The sequence below is a fragment of the Anas platyrhynchos genome, chromosome 7 (assembly GCF_047663525.1).
Source record: "Anas platyrhynchos isolate ZD024472 breed Pekin duck chromosome 7, IASCAAS_PekinDuck_T2T, whole genome shotgun sequence".
In the NCBI taxonomy this organism is placed as follows: Eukaryota; Metazoa; Chordata; class Aves; order Anseriformes; family Anatidae; genus Anas; species Anas platyrhynchos.
This window is the reverse complement of record NC_092593.1, coordinates 33276869-33294090: the sequence shown is the minus strand read 5'-3', so window position 1 is coordinate 33294090 and position 17222 is coordinate 33276869. Positions and strand designations below refer to the sequence as shown.

Genomic DNA, 17222 nt, shown 5'->3' with positions numbered 1-17222 from the left:
TGACAGAAAAATACAAAAGTGCCGTGGTGTGGCTGGGGGTGTGTGGAGGGGCCGGGGTGAGGCGGCCGCCAAGATGGCGGCGGGGCTGAGGCGGGGCGGTGGCGGTGGCTGTGGGCGGGCTCCCGCTGTGCCGCGGGGCGGCGGCGCCTGCGCGGGGCGGCGGCGATGGCGTCCGGGTGCCGGGTCGGGCCGTCCGTGCTCAACGGCGACCTGGCGGCGCTGGGCGCCGAGTGCGGGCGGCTGCTGGAGTGCGGCGCCGATTACCTGCACCTCGACGTCATGGACGGGTAACGCGGGGAGGGGAGGGAAGGGGAGGCCGGGGGAGACCGCGCGGCGCCGCGGGGTAACGCTGTGTGTTCGGCCCCAAGGCACTTCGTGCCCAACATCACCTTCGGGCACCCGGTGGTCGAGAGCCTGCGGCGCCGCCTGGGCCAGGAGCCCTTCTTCGGTAAGCGGCCGCGGGGCGCCGCGGGGCCCTGCGCGGCTCCAGCGCCGCCCTGACGGCGCGGCCGCCCCGCAGACATGCACATGATGGTGGCCAGGCCCGAGCAGTGGGTGCAGCCGATGGCGGTGGCGGGCGCCAACCAGTACACCTTCCACCTGGAGGCCGCGGACAACCCGGGCGCGCTCATCAAGGACATCCGCGAGAACGGCATGAAGGTGAGCGGCCGCGGCGCCCGGAGCCGCCTGACGCAGCCCCCGGCACGGCCTGCAGCCGCCCTGCGGCTCCTCTCCCGCAGGTGGGCCTGGCCATCAAGCCCGGCACGTCGGTGGAGCAGCTGGCGCCCTGGGCCAACCAGATCGACATGGCGCTGGTGATGACGGTGGAGCCGGGCTTCGGAGGGCAGAAATTCATGGAAGACATGATGCCAAAGGTGAAGCGGCACCTCCCGTCTGCCGAGCGTAAAGTTAACCAAACGTTACGCAGGGAGCCGAATAAACCTTGTGTGTGTGTGAGCATAAAGTGTGAGAGGCTGGGCGCAGCTCTCAGTGCCAGCCTTTTAACGCCGTCTCTCGCAGGTTCAGTGGCTGAGGACGCAGTTCCCATCGCTGGATATCGAAGTGGACGGAGGAGTCGGGCCTGACACCATCCACAAGTGCGCAGAGGTAAGGGGCTGAAACAGCACAGCGCTCCTGGTCAGCGTGTTGAGAGATGCAGTCATCCCTCAGAAAATAAGGCATAGGAGGACAAGCCCTTTGAGCAGTCATTTTCAGAAGGAACGGTAAAGCTGACATAGTAGCAAAATCATTTGTGCCTTTTTTAACAGTGGCTACCGAAGCCCCTCCTAAGTCGTTTGTTTTACACGCAGCTAAACAGGAGCAGTGGTGAGGCAGTTAGCTGTGAGGGGAGCTGCTGTCTTTTCCAAAGTTAATTTGCAGCTGTAGTTAGAGGCACAATAGAACTACTGTCCTGCAGGTAGTGCTCATTTGTTCATCAGTCTACAAGCTGCTGTCTCCTTGTGTGTTTTGCAGCAAGAAAAGTCTTAAGAAACGGGTCTGTTCTGTGTCACTGAGTGGGTGTTTAATATCTTCCAGGCAGGTGCAAATATGATTGTATCTGGCAGTGCTATTATGAGGAGCGCAGATCCGAGATCTGTGATCAACCTTCTAAGGAACGTGTGTTCAGAAGCTGCTCAAAAGCGGTGTCTGGATCGATGAGACCTACTCGAACACTGTTCAAGAAGGCTCTGTGCGTGCAGGAGAGCCCTTGTTTCTCGTGCGTAAGGGAGGGCTGGATGAACATTAATTACGGAAATTTGTTGCTGCTGAACAGAGGAATCATTCCTTCACTGCAATGAAGCAAGCAGCAGTGAAAAAACATTCTGGCTGTCTTTCAGGGTTGGAAATGCAATGGTTTGAACTTGTTTCTTGATTCTGTGGAGGCTAATTTTATGCAACAACCTTTAATGCTGAGTGGATCGAACTAAAATTCAATCAGTTCTTGCTTGCTAGAAGAGTGTAGCATCACCACATGCAATCTCTCTTGTGGAAGACTAATGAACCTGCCTTCTGCTGTCTGTATTTTGTCACTTGATCTGTGCATTCCTACAAAACTTTTCCAATGTCTGCATTAAACACACTTCTCCTGGTGTGGTAAGTCTCCTTTAAATTGACTGTCAAAAATGAGTAGTTGGAATAGTAACTTTGGGGAAAATGCGGTTTATTAGGGCTGGGGAAAGCTGTGGATGATAGAAATATTTCTGTTTTGCTTTTACTGTGCAGAAATACTTGAGCTACCTAAGTTTTTTAAACACCACACCCATCTGTTGAACATCTTTACCAGGTCACAGACTGGGAACTGTTTTCTCGTTCGCCTTTCAAATAGCCAGGTAAGACAGCTCTGACTCAAATTCCTGGAAGTGATGGAATTCCATGCTGGAATGTTACAGTGCAGTATCTTGACCCCAACCTCCTGAATTTGTGTGTAAGTCCAAGTGAGTGATTAGGATAGTGAGATACAGGCATGTTATGTACTGCAGTGATTTCGCTGTATGTAGCTTGAGATACATGCACTAGGTGGAGGTGGTTCTTCACCTGTTAAACAGATCCATTCTCATAGCTAGAAAGCTAAATAGTTCTCATAGCTCCTGGTTAATTGCACTAACTTCTTAGCTTGGCCTGTTTGGACATGTGGAATAGGAGAGTTAAAACCCCCTAGAGGAAGACTTGAGGGGGTCACGTTAGACAGCCCTGCCTCGCATGGCTCTAATCAGTAGTGCTCGCTCCTTTAATATTTTATTGTGTTCTGCTTGGCATTTTTTCCTGTAAGTTACAGCAGGGCTCAGAGCAGGCTGATAGTTCAAGGGAGCAGGCCCGACAGCTCAAACAATTGCATCCAGGTCAGTTCAAGCATGTAGTCAGATTTGTTCTTGCAGCAAAGCTGGGCACCTGTCACCTCCCCGCTGTGGCAGCAGCGCTCGAGCTGTGACGCACACCCTGCTGTGAGCCCCAGGCGTGCAGTGCCCCACAGCCCAGCCTCTGGGCCACATCCACTGCGATCCCACAGCAGCGGAACAGCGCAGGAGGGTAAAACGCTTGGTGCTGGGCAAGGAGACACAGGGTGCTGTCACAGCGCGGGTCACTGCCAGCACTAAGGAGGGGGCTTGCAGACAATCCAGGCAGGTCTCTGAGCTGGCTCAGCTGCTTCGTTTTCCTGTGTGGTTGGTTGTGGGTTAGGTGAACAAATGTCTTCGCTTCCTGTTTCCATTTGCAACCCCAGATGAGAGCTAGCAAGAGAAAAATGGAGTCTGCTGGAGATGCTGCTCTGAAAACATCTCAGAAGCAGCCAAAAAAAGCTTGGCTAGGAAAAAGGTAATGGTCCATGTGCCCAGTAGACACATTAAAGCTGGAAAGCAGCTGTGTAGAGTTTAAAATATTGTGCACATAGGAAAAAAAAAAAAAAAAAAAGGCTTTGGTAGTTGGAAATGCAGGGCTAAGCAGTAAAAAACAGCTATCAGAAGTTTAGTTCAGGATTTGGAAGTATGACTTTTCATTCCTTTGTAAGCAGTGTTTGCTTCTTACAGTTGATCTCAAGCTCGTTTGAAGAGCATTCAAACAATCTCCGTTGCTTTTTCTCATTAATTTGGAAAAAAAAGGCCCCAAGTCATGCCGCTTGAGTGAGAGCTTTACACTGTGTTCTGAGCACAGAACCATGCAGTATGTTTTCTTTCAGAGGTTTCAGTTGCTTTGTCCCTGTTTAAGTGCGGTAGTTCTACTTCCATTCAGCCTTACCTTGGCACTGTTGTGGGAGAATTAGACACACAGGAAAGTCGCTCACTTGCTGCTTTCTGTGTGAATCCCACCCAGGTGGATCTGTGCAGCTGGTTGCTATGGCAGTGTCCTTTTACACACCTAACGTTAAAACTAGTTGTGAGCCCAGAGCTGAAGAATCCATGAAAATATCAGCACCAACAGGTGTTCCTTTACTGCTTAGGACTTGTCCGGTTCTGTGCCTTGATAGATAACCTGAAGTAATCTGTTAGGCTGTGTTTGGGCTTGTCCTCTTATGTGCAGTAATGCAGCGCACAGAGGAAGCACCCCAGCTGCAGGACTTGAAACCAGAAGAGGTGTTTGCGTATCTGCGGGGCCAACAAACCCCAGAGCCGTTACATGTTGCAATGCTCTGATAAAGTTTCAGCAACGAAGCAGCAGGGAGGCAGTGGTGACGCTGAGTCACGTGGGCTACAGCAGGCCAGAGTGCGCTGCCGGAGCACGGCACCATCCCACTGCAAGGCGGGATAAAAGGCACGTGGGTACGGCCTGAGGGAGGCTGGGTGTGCGCTGCAGGGCGGAACAGTGCCCATCCCTGAGCAGGAGGCGCGCATGGCTTCACTGCAGCGGGGCTCAACAGGGTGCAGTTGTACTTACATTCCATCAAGGTCCTGGACGAAGCATTTAAACCCTTGTAGCAGCAGGGAGCAGAACGCAGGTGGCTGTAAAAACTTCTCTGCTGAGAATGGTAAACGAAGTGCAAGGGAAATGGCTTTCTTTGTGAGGCTGCAACAGCCCAGTCTCATGTACGGGTGGGGGGAAGGCCTTACCGCATGTGAGTTGGTATTTAAGGCAGCCTTTAGAGTACCTTCACTGGAAGCAGTGCTGACAGCTGTTCTTACAGCTTAACAGCCAAAAGACACAGCTTTTTTTTTCTTTTTTTCCCCGTTGTTTAACTTTTCAAAAAGAAAACAAGCAGGGGGTTCCTGCTCATTTCATGGCCTCAAGAGTGACTCTGGCTCTGAGCTCTCAGCCCACTCCCGCCACCGGTGCCATCCTCAAGACACCAGGATTCGCGCAAAACCTGACCCAAGGTGGGAGTCCAGCTCTGCAGGGGAAAAGGGCTGCAGGCAGGGAAATAGAGCACTAGTGCCAACTGCAGCTGCATGCAGCACACAGGAAAGGCAGGGGGTGGGCTTGTGACCAAGTTCTCTAACCTTGTTGCAGCAGTGAGAGGAGGCTAACGAGGCAGCGCACGTGCACCCTGCCTGCTCCAAGCTGCCCCTGCCAGAGGCAGGCAGGCAACAACTGCAGCCACAGGCCTTTGCCCACCATGCTCGTGTGCGCTTCTCACCTGATGGCACAAGCTGCACACCGACAAGGCTTTGGGAGCAGCCCCAGGGTGGAGGCAGCAGGAGGAAGCAGTGCCTGGGTGTGGTTCTCCAGCCTCGCAGTCGCTCGGGCAGCTCTGTGCAGGCTGCTGTTGCAGGTCCAGCCAGCTGAGAGGCAGACATTAACAGAGAAGAGAGCTGACAGGGCTGGGGCGGGGTATAGCCCAACTGACATTGTTATAGTTTCAACAAGCTGTTTTTTTTCCTAGCATTCTGGCTTTCTTTGCCTAGCCTTTTTATTGCTGCATTGCCACGCACTAGCTGTTTCCCACAATGGCTGAGCAAAAGCATCTAAAGAGAGGACAAAGAAAGCGTGCTTACCCTCGCTCTCATCAGGAACCGCCTGTGCAGCCTCTGCAGCTGGCATGGTAACAAACAGCTGCTTTGGAGCAGCACACTGGGGACCGACCCAAAAGCCACACCATGGTTCAACAGGAGCCCACAGCTGGGAACTGAACAGCCGTACAGGAGCAGCTTCACAGTTCCTGAGACCAACCAAATTTGGTTCATGTCTCCTTGCTTGCATTTTAACATTCTCTTCACCCCGCCCCTACCCCCAAATGAATTTAGACCCCCACCCCCACTTTGCCTCCTTCCCATACAACACTGGAATGCATTTCCGCTTCCTGACAGCGTCTTGGGCCACGTCAGGCAGCTCGCTGGCTGCTGTACTGCGCCTGTCCCACCCCACACGGCAGGAACTCGCACTGCCCCAGGGATCAGCCGGCAGGAAGCCCTGACCTTACAGCAAGCTGGGTGAGAGCTGGTCGGGTCAGCCTTCTGCGTGGAGGGCGACACATCTGGAGGCGTTGGAGGCATTTAAATTCAGAAAGCTTCTCCCAGCAGCAGCAGCCGCACATGCAGGACGAGAGGTGGAACAGCTCACCTCCAAATTTAGGTGCTGGAGGGAACCTGAAGTCTCCCAAGCACCAGTGCGACGTGAGTACGACAGCAAAGCTTAGTGCCACTGCCACGCCAGGGTGTCTGCAAAGCCACGCTTGGGCCAAGCAGGTCTCTGTGCCAAGAGAAAGCACGAAAGCCAGCACTCCACTTCTAAAAGGCCATCCAATTCAGACCATATACAACACACATATATGGATCTATATATATAGAAATAACTTTTAATTAAAAAAACAACCTTGCATCAAAGATTATTGTATCAGACAATGAGGCAAGATTCAAGTTTAAGACAAACCAGTGTTAAAAAAGTGTTTAAAAAAATAATCATAATGTGCAATAAACTACAATGTAGCAATAGGTTGTAGTGTTGAAACTTTACTGAACTGTTTTCAGATGTCCAGTGTGTATTTCCTGTCATTTTGACAAAAAAAAAAAAAAGAATTGACACTAAAACTGGGTCATCTGTCCAGTGCCATTCAGTTCTAGATAGTACACATGGAAGGAAATCTTGCACAAAAACAGAGACTCCTATAAAATTGCCTTCAACTGTCCTACACAGAAAAACTTCCTGTTGGTGAATTATACCTACATTCAATGTTTAATCTTTGTTAATACCTCTTCCGATTGCAGATACATTCCAAACTATGCTATTTAGATGCAAGTTTCAGCAACTTTTGTTTCCTCACCGTGAACTTGCTGGGAAATTAAAAATCTATCTGGACTCACAATGGAGAGCTTTGGGGCTTTTTTCTTTATTGGTCTTCTAGACATCAATCATCTTTTCCTTTTCAGCTAGTCACCAAATGTTGGCATACTTATGAGACTCTTGCAAGGCACTGTACAGAAATTTGAACTAAACTTCATCTTTAACATATTAAAGCAAAATATTATGAGCCTCATTTGCTACTGAAGGCCTAAGGAAGTAAGGTGACCCAAAACGCAACATCCAGGGAGCTGCATCAGGGATTTGATGCGCCTCCTCTTCCCTTCCCTTTCTCTAAACCCACACAACAAACAGGAACCCTACTCTGAGTAGCAGATACACGGACTATTGAAATGCAGTGGTCTATGTCTATCTTACTGCTCGAGGACGTCTATATGGAACATGCCCTGGCACTACTGAGAGCTGAGTACAGGTTTTAAGCTAGATGCAAGGCTTCGACAACGTCTGCTTTCAGACTGCTGGTTCTCACCTGCCCTTCTCTCACGCGTGGGTTGCACGCATGCCTTTAAAGAGAGGTGGATTTTCTGCCACACATTCATGCCACACAGGAAAATAATCTGTGGTTATCGCTTTCTCACCACTGTATTTTCAAGTAGTTTTTCTGTGTTCAGTTGAAGTTGTTGGTTTAAGGTAGACAGCATATCCTGCTGCACCAGAATCCACTAGAACCAGAAACACATTTGAAAACAAACAAAACAAAAGAGGATGATTATTAACGAATGTGGCAATATGACAACAGAAAGCAGTGAACGGTGCCAGCAATTTATGTGCGCCCACTCCCGACACTGGGAATATTAGACTTCCAGCTTGAAATAATTACTTTCTCTTGGGGTTCAGGAAGAAGAAAGTGTTGTCTTTGGGATTTATCCTGCCTGTTACAAAGCAAGAAAGAAAATATATTATATGCAGCTAATGTACAGGTTTTGAATTGTGCTGTCATATGCTGTGTGAACAAGAGAGATTTTACCTTACACTTTTCTCCACCTTAATTGGCTTTCTTAATGAACCACATTATTCCCTGTCACCTTTGTTTTCTCGTATTGTTGATTCCCAGGCAAACATTTTCGCAGTCTTCTGACTCTTCTGTGGATTGTTTTCTTGGTGGATGGCCATTGTCTGCCAAACCAATGGGCGTACATGAAGTACAGAGCGAGTCGCTGGGGAAAGCTGCACTTGACATTTCAGTCTGATTCGTTACTTGATCTTGGCACAGTAAAGCTTCTACCTCTTCATCTTTTAGTGGAAAAACTCGAAGTTCCCACAGCCCCGACTGAAAGGAATCAGAAGGGTAGGAGCGAGGGTGGAAAAAGAGAAAAGAGGGGAAAAAAAAGAGATTTCAGTTGAGTCTGATTATCTGTGTGCAGAATGCTCTGCTATCAAGTAACAAATGAGTGTCATTCTTCACAATGTTTGCAGGGCTCTTCAGATAAAGAATACCACACTGCTGGGCACCAGCTGTCAGTGCACACCGGCTTCATGTGGGTTTGAACCCGTAACAGAGCTGCAACTGTGCAGGCACAGCGCAGGACGGGGGAGGGCTCCTTTCCATACTGCCAGGCAAGCAGGTTTTCTGGCCGCCAAAACAATCAGATCAGGTCTGTCTGGAACCCTTGGCCAGCATACCCGAGGGAAGATTCCCCGTCCCTGAACCCAGGCCTGCCACACTCGCCTCTAAAACACGCACCGCGTTCACTGAGCGGTGAGCCTGTGGACAAATGTTAGGTTTCATTCATAAAAAACACGCCTACGTCTAAACAGAAGGGCTACATTCAGCACACATAAACTAAGGGCATGCTGAGCAGGGAAGGACGTGGGTATGTTCAAGTTCCCCGTTTCAGGTTAAGGGCCAGTGGTCACTGAGGCCCTGAGCAGACCCGGAGGGCACTGGGAGCACCCACCTTGGCTTCCTGGCTCTCCCTGCAGAGCTGTGCAATCCCTGAACAAACAGAGCTGTGGGCTTCTGATGTCGGGTCGGGAACAGGTTCAGCAGCGCAGTGCAGCGAGGCACAGGAGCTGCTGTGGTGGTCTTTGTGCACCGCATCTTGGCTGTGTCGTCCATCTGCATTTTTGCTGTAAGATCTAGTGCAGAACAAAGAGACAAGAGTCTTAAGACCTACTCCCTGCCCTTTCACATCACCGGGAGTAGTTCTGATTTTCTTTTCAACGTGTTCAGTGTCTCTGCAAGTGCTACCTGTGCTCCGCTTGCTTGAACTGAACAACAACACACGTGGTTCTTAACAACCCTGCTGCTGCAAGCCAGAGCCAAGAGTGCTGTGTGGAGGAGCTACAAGCAGCTGCCACGGGGCTGGAACAGACACACCCCCGCTGCAGAACAGTGAGTGCCATGGCCCATGTGGGAGCACAACATCACACATAGGTGCCCAAAGCACGCTACCACCCCACCTCTCGTCTGGGCCCCTCCAGCCCATAGGGTAAGGTACCCACAATCTCCAAAGCAAGCAAAATAGTTTGTGTAATAAGAGTAGAAATTTTGACCTCACCTTTATTGTAAGTTTGAACTAATATTTAAAATACTGGCACGCATTTCAAATGTCATGTAGAAGTTTGACCTTCCTCATGTTAATGACAGTTTTACTTCTGATTTCAAATTACACTAAGATTTCACCAAAGAGCTCATAGATTTTCAAAATAAAAAGGTACGTATAAAGTCTATATTTTTCATATGATTTAGTCTTTTTTCAGTATAGGTTCTAAGGTCACTTTATGTTCAAAAGCGCTCAGAATTAATTCCTGAATATATTTTACCTCTCATTTTATTCTGCAGTATAAAAGCTACCTTTGCATATTTATTCATTGCGTCATGACTCAATTTCAGCCAGGAATAGACACAGGCATATATATGATAAATAGCAGGAAAAGTTATCCTAATGTTTATAGGATGCTTTTTGTTGTGGCAGATTCTGAAGCAAATTATGGGAATCGTTTTCCCAGACCAAAACTGGAGATACAGCCGCTATATGACGTTTGGCCTTATATACACTATTTTTTCCAAGACTTACAGGGATTATACTTGATTCAAATGAAAAGGGGTGGCTAAAAGTCATGATAACGGGGAGTGGCACAAACCAACAGAGCCATGTGTTGTGTATGGCACTACAATCTTAGCGGTGCCAGATCACCAACGTGCCAACTTTCTGTAAGTTCTGCATGCTTCAGAACTGCCTGGCCTTCCCTTTTCAACTGCAAAAACAATTTATGCCTGGTTGTGACTCTAAGGAGCTGATAAATAAGCAGCATTATGCTCTGTGGCAGCATTTCTGAACCTGCTGCACCAACCGACCCAGCCCTGGTCCCACGGGAACGCTCTTATCAAAGTCAATACACCTGCCTGCTATTCCTTCTGGGCCAGCGGCTCTGCTCCCACAGCGACCACCTTGCTCGCTCTCTTTCTTCATACTTGGCGTGACGTAAGGAAAAGACTTCATCCGAGAGATCTTCTATCTGCAGTGAAAAATGAGGGATAGCTGCTGTAATTATCAACATCACTAGAAACAAAGACAGGTGCTGATGTATGTAGTTCCGTGAAGGTTTGTTCACCAAACACAAGCAAACATGACAATGTGTGCTAGCAGTACAAGGGTACATCAAAATAACACCGTCAGCTGGCACTCTCACTTAGAGCCACAGTTTATGGGACGCTGTCACCTGTGCATTTCTTTGTGTGTCTGTGGTTGATCTGAAGGGATATAGAAGTTACACCCCTATGCAGCTAGCACATTTCTCCCTACGGTGGGAAGCAGAGAATTAAAAAGACAAGTATTCATTTGCAAAACCAAGGCAGCATTAAAAGCACAAAATGAAGACAAGCAAAAATCCAAGGAGTTTTTAGAGACTGATTTAGGAGGAGGCTGGGAGGCAGCAGGATTTGCCAGGTGCTCTTTAAGCACGGAGAGGCAGGTCTGAGATCACAGGGGCTTGCAATAGCTCCACATGGAGAGGCATGCAGCAAACCTGAGGTGCCGCATTCCTGCTATGAAACCAAGCAGAAAATGGTGTCTGCTGTGAAGAGAGCATTTCTTAGCTGCATGAGCCCAGCACAACCTAACACAGACCTAATGTAAATGTACTTTAACTGCTCGTGGACTCAAACGAGCCAGCTTTTTATGCAGAGCTCCTCAGATGCAGCTCTTACATCTGACCTTCACTTAGGAAGAGCCATCTTCACTTTTCCGTTGTTTAAGTCTGCTGTGTGTATGCAGCTGGGCAAGGAGCACAGTGCTGCCCTTCCCTCTCACTCCCCAGACTGCAGGGTGGACGACTCCAGCACAGCTCAGCATTACTTCAAAGTGCTCCAAACCATTCAGCCTCAAAGTTCATCTAAAAAGCTGTGGTTGGCAAGAGCACAGGAGTGCAGAAGCCATGGATTTTTATGCCAGCCACTCCCACCTTAAAAGCAGAGAAATTCTAGGAAAGAAAATTCCTGGTTGTAGGAGCTGTGAAGCTGCACTGCCAGATCAGTCCTGGACAAGAACTATACCAAGAACTGGGAGGTTACAGAAAATTAAATTGATTTTCCATGAAACAAAGTTCTCGTGGCTGCTACACAAGCAACATGATTCATCTTCTGATTTAGTTTGATAAAATAGAGAACAAAAAGCAGCGTCCTAGCTGCACCACCAGAGAGACGGTTATGTTGTCAGCAGGATTCACGCTGCAGCAGGCAGCTCTCGGCCCTGAGGTTTCTGCAGGAGCCGTTCTCTCCAGGAGGCCTTGCAGCACCAAGTAGTGCATGGCCATTATGGGTACGAATGCGAAATACAACGCACTGCTGCTGCTGCAAACATACCTGACAACGGCGTTCCTCAGCCTGCCAGAGCACACACCTCCATCCTAGGCTGCTGGCCACGAGCCGTAGCCCCACAACCAAATTTAGCTGGGTCAGTGAAAAGGATCTCAAAGACTTCTGTGTGATCCGAACCAGCCACTGGACCCGTTTGCCAGAACTGGTGCTGCCTGGTTTCTGCTCAGCCCAGCACCCCAGAGGAACCCTCAGACAAACAGGCCTGCTTTGTTTGCTCAGCTCAGGATTTCTTTTTAAAGGCTCCTCCTTGTTTTTATTTATGTTCAACACAAACTTCTTTGTTAGCTGTTTGTTTCCCTTCACGTAATTCAACCGAATGGGTCTCCTCCTCTCTGGAATTCACCAGCTCTTGTTGCCTGGATGGCATGGGTCTGGGGCTGCATCTCAGTTCACATTCTGCCTTTCCAAGGTCAATGATGTACAGTGTGAAAGCGACAATTTTATGGACTACAAAAGTGTTATTCCCTCAGGGAAAACGCAGGATTTTTCTGTGTGATCAATTTCCTTTGAAGTGCAAACAAAAGATAATTTTCAAAGAAAAACTTGGACTTTGAAATTACTTTTCTTAGCAAATTGCCAAAACTTTTCATGCTGGGAAGAAACTTTATTTTTAACGAGCTTCCTTTCAAAACCCAAGCCCACATTCCTCTACAAGTTCTGAAAAATATTAGAAGTAAGCCTTACTGTACCTTTTCCATAGCTAATAGCAAAGATTTAACTACTTATTTGAGCTTTACCCTATTCCACTGGAGACCAACCATTAATACAGTTTCTTACTTTAAAATTGTTCTTTGTTCTACAGAAAAAATCGCATTACCTCAGAGTAAAAAAACTCTGGTTGGTTCAGTGCAGCCTCTGCCCTTCCTCACCTTCCTAAGATTTTATATTTCCTCAAACAACTTTACAGTAATTTATAATTACTATAACTAAAGAAAAGTATTTTTTTCCACCAAAGGTAGCTTGAAAAAGGCCAAAGAGCTGTCATTGCTTGCCAGCAGGGTCTAGCAGTGACGTTGAAAGAAAAGACTATTAGGAAGGTGTGTTTGCGAGGCATGTCTAATGGTTTCATTCAAAGAAAGACTTAGAGCAAACTAAGATTTGAATCCCTCCCATCTCATCTAGTTAAGCTACGAGACACTATGCATTAATGTTGAATAGTCAGGAATAATACCAGGAATAAACAGGCAGGGATATTTCTGAAAGGTTCTCAAAACAACAGTCAGTGCTTCAGTCGTCAGCTCCATGGGAAATGCTGAGTCATACGCCATAAAAACACTTATGCAAAACTAATTACACAAAGAATTATTCTGAAGTATTTGCAATTGCTAGAACAACTACAAAATAAACTTTAACTCTACTTTATATCCATGCCTTGCCACAAACTTTAACCTGGACAAAACAAACTGCAAACAAAACAGGAAAGCCCATGCCGCACCCTCCCCTGAACTAAAGCAACAACAGACTGCAAATTTACACATGCAAACCAGGAAATACAAATGCTGTAATGTCCCAAAACTAAGTATTTTTAGAGCGAGCAGTGGAGCAGACACAGATAGTTGATTAACTTTTAGATTGTCCAACTTTTATGTGTTTGTCCTTGTAAGGCAAAATTTCCAGAAACAAAACTGTGGCACCCCATATAAAGTTTTTTGGGCTCTAATAAAGTAGCATGAATGGGCCCGATTTTCAGAAAGTGCTGAGTTCTCGTCCTTGGAAGCGCAGCTCCTGTAGAACCTGACAAATCTGGGACACCACATTTGTTTGTGACTTGTGGGAACTCTGGTGTGAGCCCACTGCATGAAGCAAGAGAAATCCCTAAGTGCTGGACAACACAAGGACAACTTGAGGAGTTTTAAATTTGGCCACACATAAATATTACACAGTACCACCACAGACTGCTATGCAGTGGAAAGCAAAGAAAAAGCTTTTGTATGAAAGCAGACGGTACATTTTGCCTACTCTTTTCTCCTTTCCAAATGATCTGCTAGATGAAGCTTGCCTTGATTTCAGCGCATGGAACAATTTCAAGTGGCAGAATGTGAGTGAAGGAAAGAAAAGGTAATGCTCCTGTTTTCTGATGTTTTTTCTCAAGCTTACACAGTAACAAATTAACTCAGCCTAAAACCTGAAGCAAGGCAGTGAAAGAATTAAGATCAAACAGCCACCTTTTCTCAGTCCTCAGAAGAACATCCAAACCAATTAATATGATCTGAAAAGAAAGGGAGTAAATTGGCAAAGGATGATTTAGATGAGTAAGATCTTTAGCATATTTCTCATCTGACATCCCTGCTCTCTTGTTATACCCAGCAGCTGACAGACAATATTGAAGCAGTGGACCACAGCAGGAGGCTAGGCTGCTTTATTGTACTCAAGTATTTCCTGGCCAAACGATGAATCATACATGAACTAGTAATGCCAGATACAAATGGACTGGGAGGGCTGTTAAACAAGCAGTAAGTGCACAAACTTCACAGACTCCTTGAAGTCCATTCAGCAAAAATGAGCTAAAAGTATGCAAGATAAGTAGTCTGTATGGGATCTGGGGTCTAGAACAGAAATCCAATGAGTGCTCCAAGCAAGTCCCTTGAAGCCCTGAAGAAAGACAAATCACTGTTGAAATTCTTTTTCTACCCCCGCCCCCCGATACCAGGACGAGGCGAGCACAATGAATAGCAGGCTCTCAAGGGGCACTGCGCCCTTGCTGCCTTATTAGTAATTCTCCACGTAGTTTAATTAAATATCCTCGCAGGAGAGTTCTCCCGTGTATTAAAGTTTGACCTTCTCACTCCTAAAGACGATCAGGCAGGTTTCCTGCCAGCAGACAGTACCAAGCTAACAGGCAGTGGTGGAGGTGACAGAATCTGACCACCACCACGAATTTCACAAGTGCACGAAAAAGGCAGGGTCAGAGGAAGTTGTTCCCTTGCTTCAGAGCCAGGAGTACCCATGTAAAATGACTGCAACTATGCCAGGTAGGCAGGTGAGGCTGTGATGCTCTCTGCAAGCATCAATTTCCAGGTAGGAGGAAGCTACAGTCTTTGTAAATCTCTCCTGAAGAAGCCTGGCCTTTGTGGAGAGTGTATTTTCTACCCCAAGGGAGTGGCACAGTAATTTCACTTGTCTAGGGTGCTTAGCATACCCTGCTGTACTGCTACAGATGGGCAGTCTTTGTCTACTACTAAGGTCTCTAATCCTGGCTGTAAGGATGTAAAACAAGCTCTAGAATGGATGTTGTGGATGAAGGTAAAACTTGCGTTTTACCTACAGCTACAACAGCTGGTAGGGGCCTACAGCAGGGACTAGAGGGAGGCTACAGATGTCCAGAGGACAGCAAAACTGGCAGATTCCTCCTCTGGCTCTGGAAAAGGAGCCACAATAAGACAGGAAGAGTGGAAAGCCAGCCCAGAGACCAGACACACTGCTGTGTTCACACTGGGGTTAGGGAACACCTCAAACCCACCATTGGGGGATAAAGAAATCTCCCTGCCCCAAAGTCCATGGGCATACTCTGAAAGAAAAAGGTGGATTCTTACATCTGGTGGCAGCAAGAGTAGCACACAGTGTGCACACCTAACGAAAAAGGTGAGTGGGAAATGCTGATGGTTACGTTGTTCCTGACAAAGCAGAAAAGCTTGCTTCCAACAGGAGGGTTGCAGGAACACCGAGAAGAAAACTTAGGAAACCTGCAAGCAAAATGCCAAATTACCTCCTCAAGAACAAGAGGCCATGGGAACTGGCCATGCAAGAAAAGGACGAGAGAGAAGGAAAGGCATTACTGCAGAGGTAGCCCCAAAGAGAGAGTCACACTAGGGGACCCAGCATCAGAGTGCCCAGAAGCATGGGGGAGCTGAGGCCCTTGTTGACTGTGCTGACAACAAGGGGCAGAACAAGCGAACAGCAAGTCTTAATGTAGTGGATGGCAGAAATGTGAATTATCTCCAGGGTCAAGTAAGTTGGGGTAGGACACATTGCCACAGCCCAATACCTAATAGTTTATTTTTGCGATCTGAAACTTACCAGGATTTGCATGAAGTCAGTGACTTTGAAAAACAGATACTGATTATCCCAACTATGTATCTAATTTAACTAAACTGTTGGTTTAATTAAAATACAGCCTACCTCTTCATCATCTGTAGGAGATCTTTCCAAAGGTTGAAATTCAACAACTCTCCAACTAGAAACAAAACAAGAAAAGTCGAATTAGTTTACCTACACGCTGCTTCATTGTTTCAGCTGTAAAGACTTCTGTTTCTAGAGATAATTTCAAATTTCAGGTGCCAATAGCAGATGCTCACAATGTAATTCTCCTTTCTTAACCCAACGTTTAGCCTTTCCTTTCCCCAACAAACTTTTTAAGTTACTCAGAGTGTTTTATCTTTAGAGACAATATAAAAACAAACACAAATTAGAGATTGAAATATAGAACAGCTACAGTATTGCAGGCAACTTGCAGTACTTAAAAGACACTGAATTATAGCACAGGAGATCAATTACTCTGCTCTAGCAATCTAAAGATGTTCTTTTATTGATGTATTTATTTATTACATCTCTAGAATTGTGGATTACAAATAATGTGTTTACACTATATGGAAAAAGTTCAGCTTAATCCATAGTATCAAAATGGAAAATTTTTTAAAAATAATATGCTAAATTCTGTTTAATTTGCCGTTAGCTACTTTTTAGTGAACTGTAACACAAAAGATGGCAATCTCCAAATAACTAAGAGCATGTCAGCCCAATAGCACTTTTAAGCCCATGAGTATCACTACAATTAAGATGATAAAAAAAAACCTTCTATTTTTAGCCAGTCTGTGCATCTGCCACCACTCTGCGCCTATCATGTTATTTCCCTTGTGCTATCAGCTGTCCAGTCTTCCCACCACTCATCTTTCATCCACTCCTATACACAAACTGATGTGCACAGAAAAAACAAAACCAAAACCAAACAAAACCCCATAAGCACATGAAAAGATCATCTTAGTATTACAACATCTAATTAGATGTTCATATCTTTAATAGTATTCTCGTGTTCATTTCGCAACTAAGGAGGTCATGAACAAACCTTGGAGTAAGGATTTCTTTGTACTGTAGTTTCTCCAGCTTTGACGGTGCCACCAGCGACATGGGAATAACAATGTTGTCTATGTCATAGGAGCTCTCACTTCTCAACCTCCTCCTCGAGTTATGCTGTGTAACAGAATCAATAAAAGAGGAGATTTATCAGCTTATATGACAGGAAATCCATGTTAGTTGAGATATTCTGTAACAGATTTTCTAGAGGCCAAATTACTGTTTTTTTTTTAAAAAGTAATTTCAACAAATCTTAAAACTATCTCACCTCTAAGATTAACTCCTTGCTTGCATAGCTCTTACTGATATCAAAGGATGTTTCTCTAACTTCACGTAGAGTTAATTTTGAATACTTAAGAGGACTTTAATGCTGTGTTCTTCTTAACATTCAGCCTATAAGGAAGACCTTCTGTAATCTATCTACTGACACATAACCCAGGTGGTTTTTCAGCATGACACAATTAATTCCAAGAGAATGAATCTACATGTAGCAGTAAAGAACAACCTACATGGAAATATTTTTCTAGAAGACACGCAAGAGACAAAAAGTGAACGATCATACTAGATTCCCAGTGTTCTCTGCTCAATAGTTCATGGAACGTAC

The 17222-nt window shown here is 46.5% G+C and overlaps 2 protein-coding genes across 18 annotated transcripts in view; one reads left to right on the top strand and one right to left on the bottom strand.

Annotated features, from left to right (window-relative positions):
- The first annotated feature begins 126 nt into the window (after positions 1–126).
- Positions 127–2090, top strand: RPE (ribulose-5-phosphate-3-epimerase). 2 transcript variants are annotated; one of them, XM_027461396.3, is made up of 6 exons: positions 127–287; positions 369–448; positions 521–660; positions 741–875; positions 1021–1107; positions 1537–2090. In XM_027461396.3, the coding sequence occupies exons 1-6, from the start codon at positions 166–168 to the stop codon at positions 1657–1659; spliced, it is 687 nt and encodes a 228-aa protein (XP_027317197.1). In that variant the 5' UTR covers positions 127–165; the 3' UTR covers positions 1660–2090. The 2 variants fall into 2 exon arrangements, with proteins under 2 accessions (XP_027317197.1, XP_027317196.1); XM_027461395.3 differs by lacking the exon at positions 369–448 and having other exon boundaries at positions 154–287.
- Positions 2091–6209: 4119 nt separating this feature from the next.
- The window catches only part of KANSL1L (KAT8 regulatory NSL complex subunit 1 like), a 63248-nt gene continuing 52235 nt past the window's right edge, over positions 6210–17222 (bottom strand). For 12 of the 16 annotated variants that reach the window (XM_072040476.1, XM_072040478.1, XM_038181843.2 and 9 more), the window contains 5 exons: positions 16611–16735; positions 15668–15722; positions 10076–10188; positions 8625–8805; positions 6210–7996 (listed from right to left, as the gene is read on the bottom strand). In XM_072040476.1, the coding sequence (XP_071896577.1) occupies positions 7748–7996; positions 8625–8805; positions 10076–10188; positions 15668–15722; positions 16611–16735 (723 nt within the window). In that variant the 3' untranslated portion in view covers positions 6210–7747. The remainder of the gene's footprint in view (positions 7997–8624; positions 8806–10075; positions 10189–15667; positions 15723–16610; positions 16736–17222) is intronic. The other 4 variants (XR_011810453.1, XR_011810454.1, XR_011810451.1 and 1 more) reach the window with 1 other exon arrangement.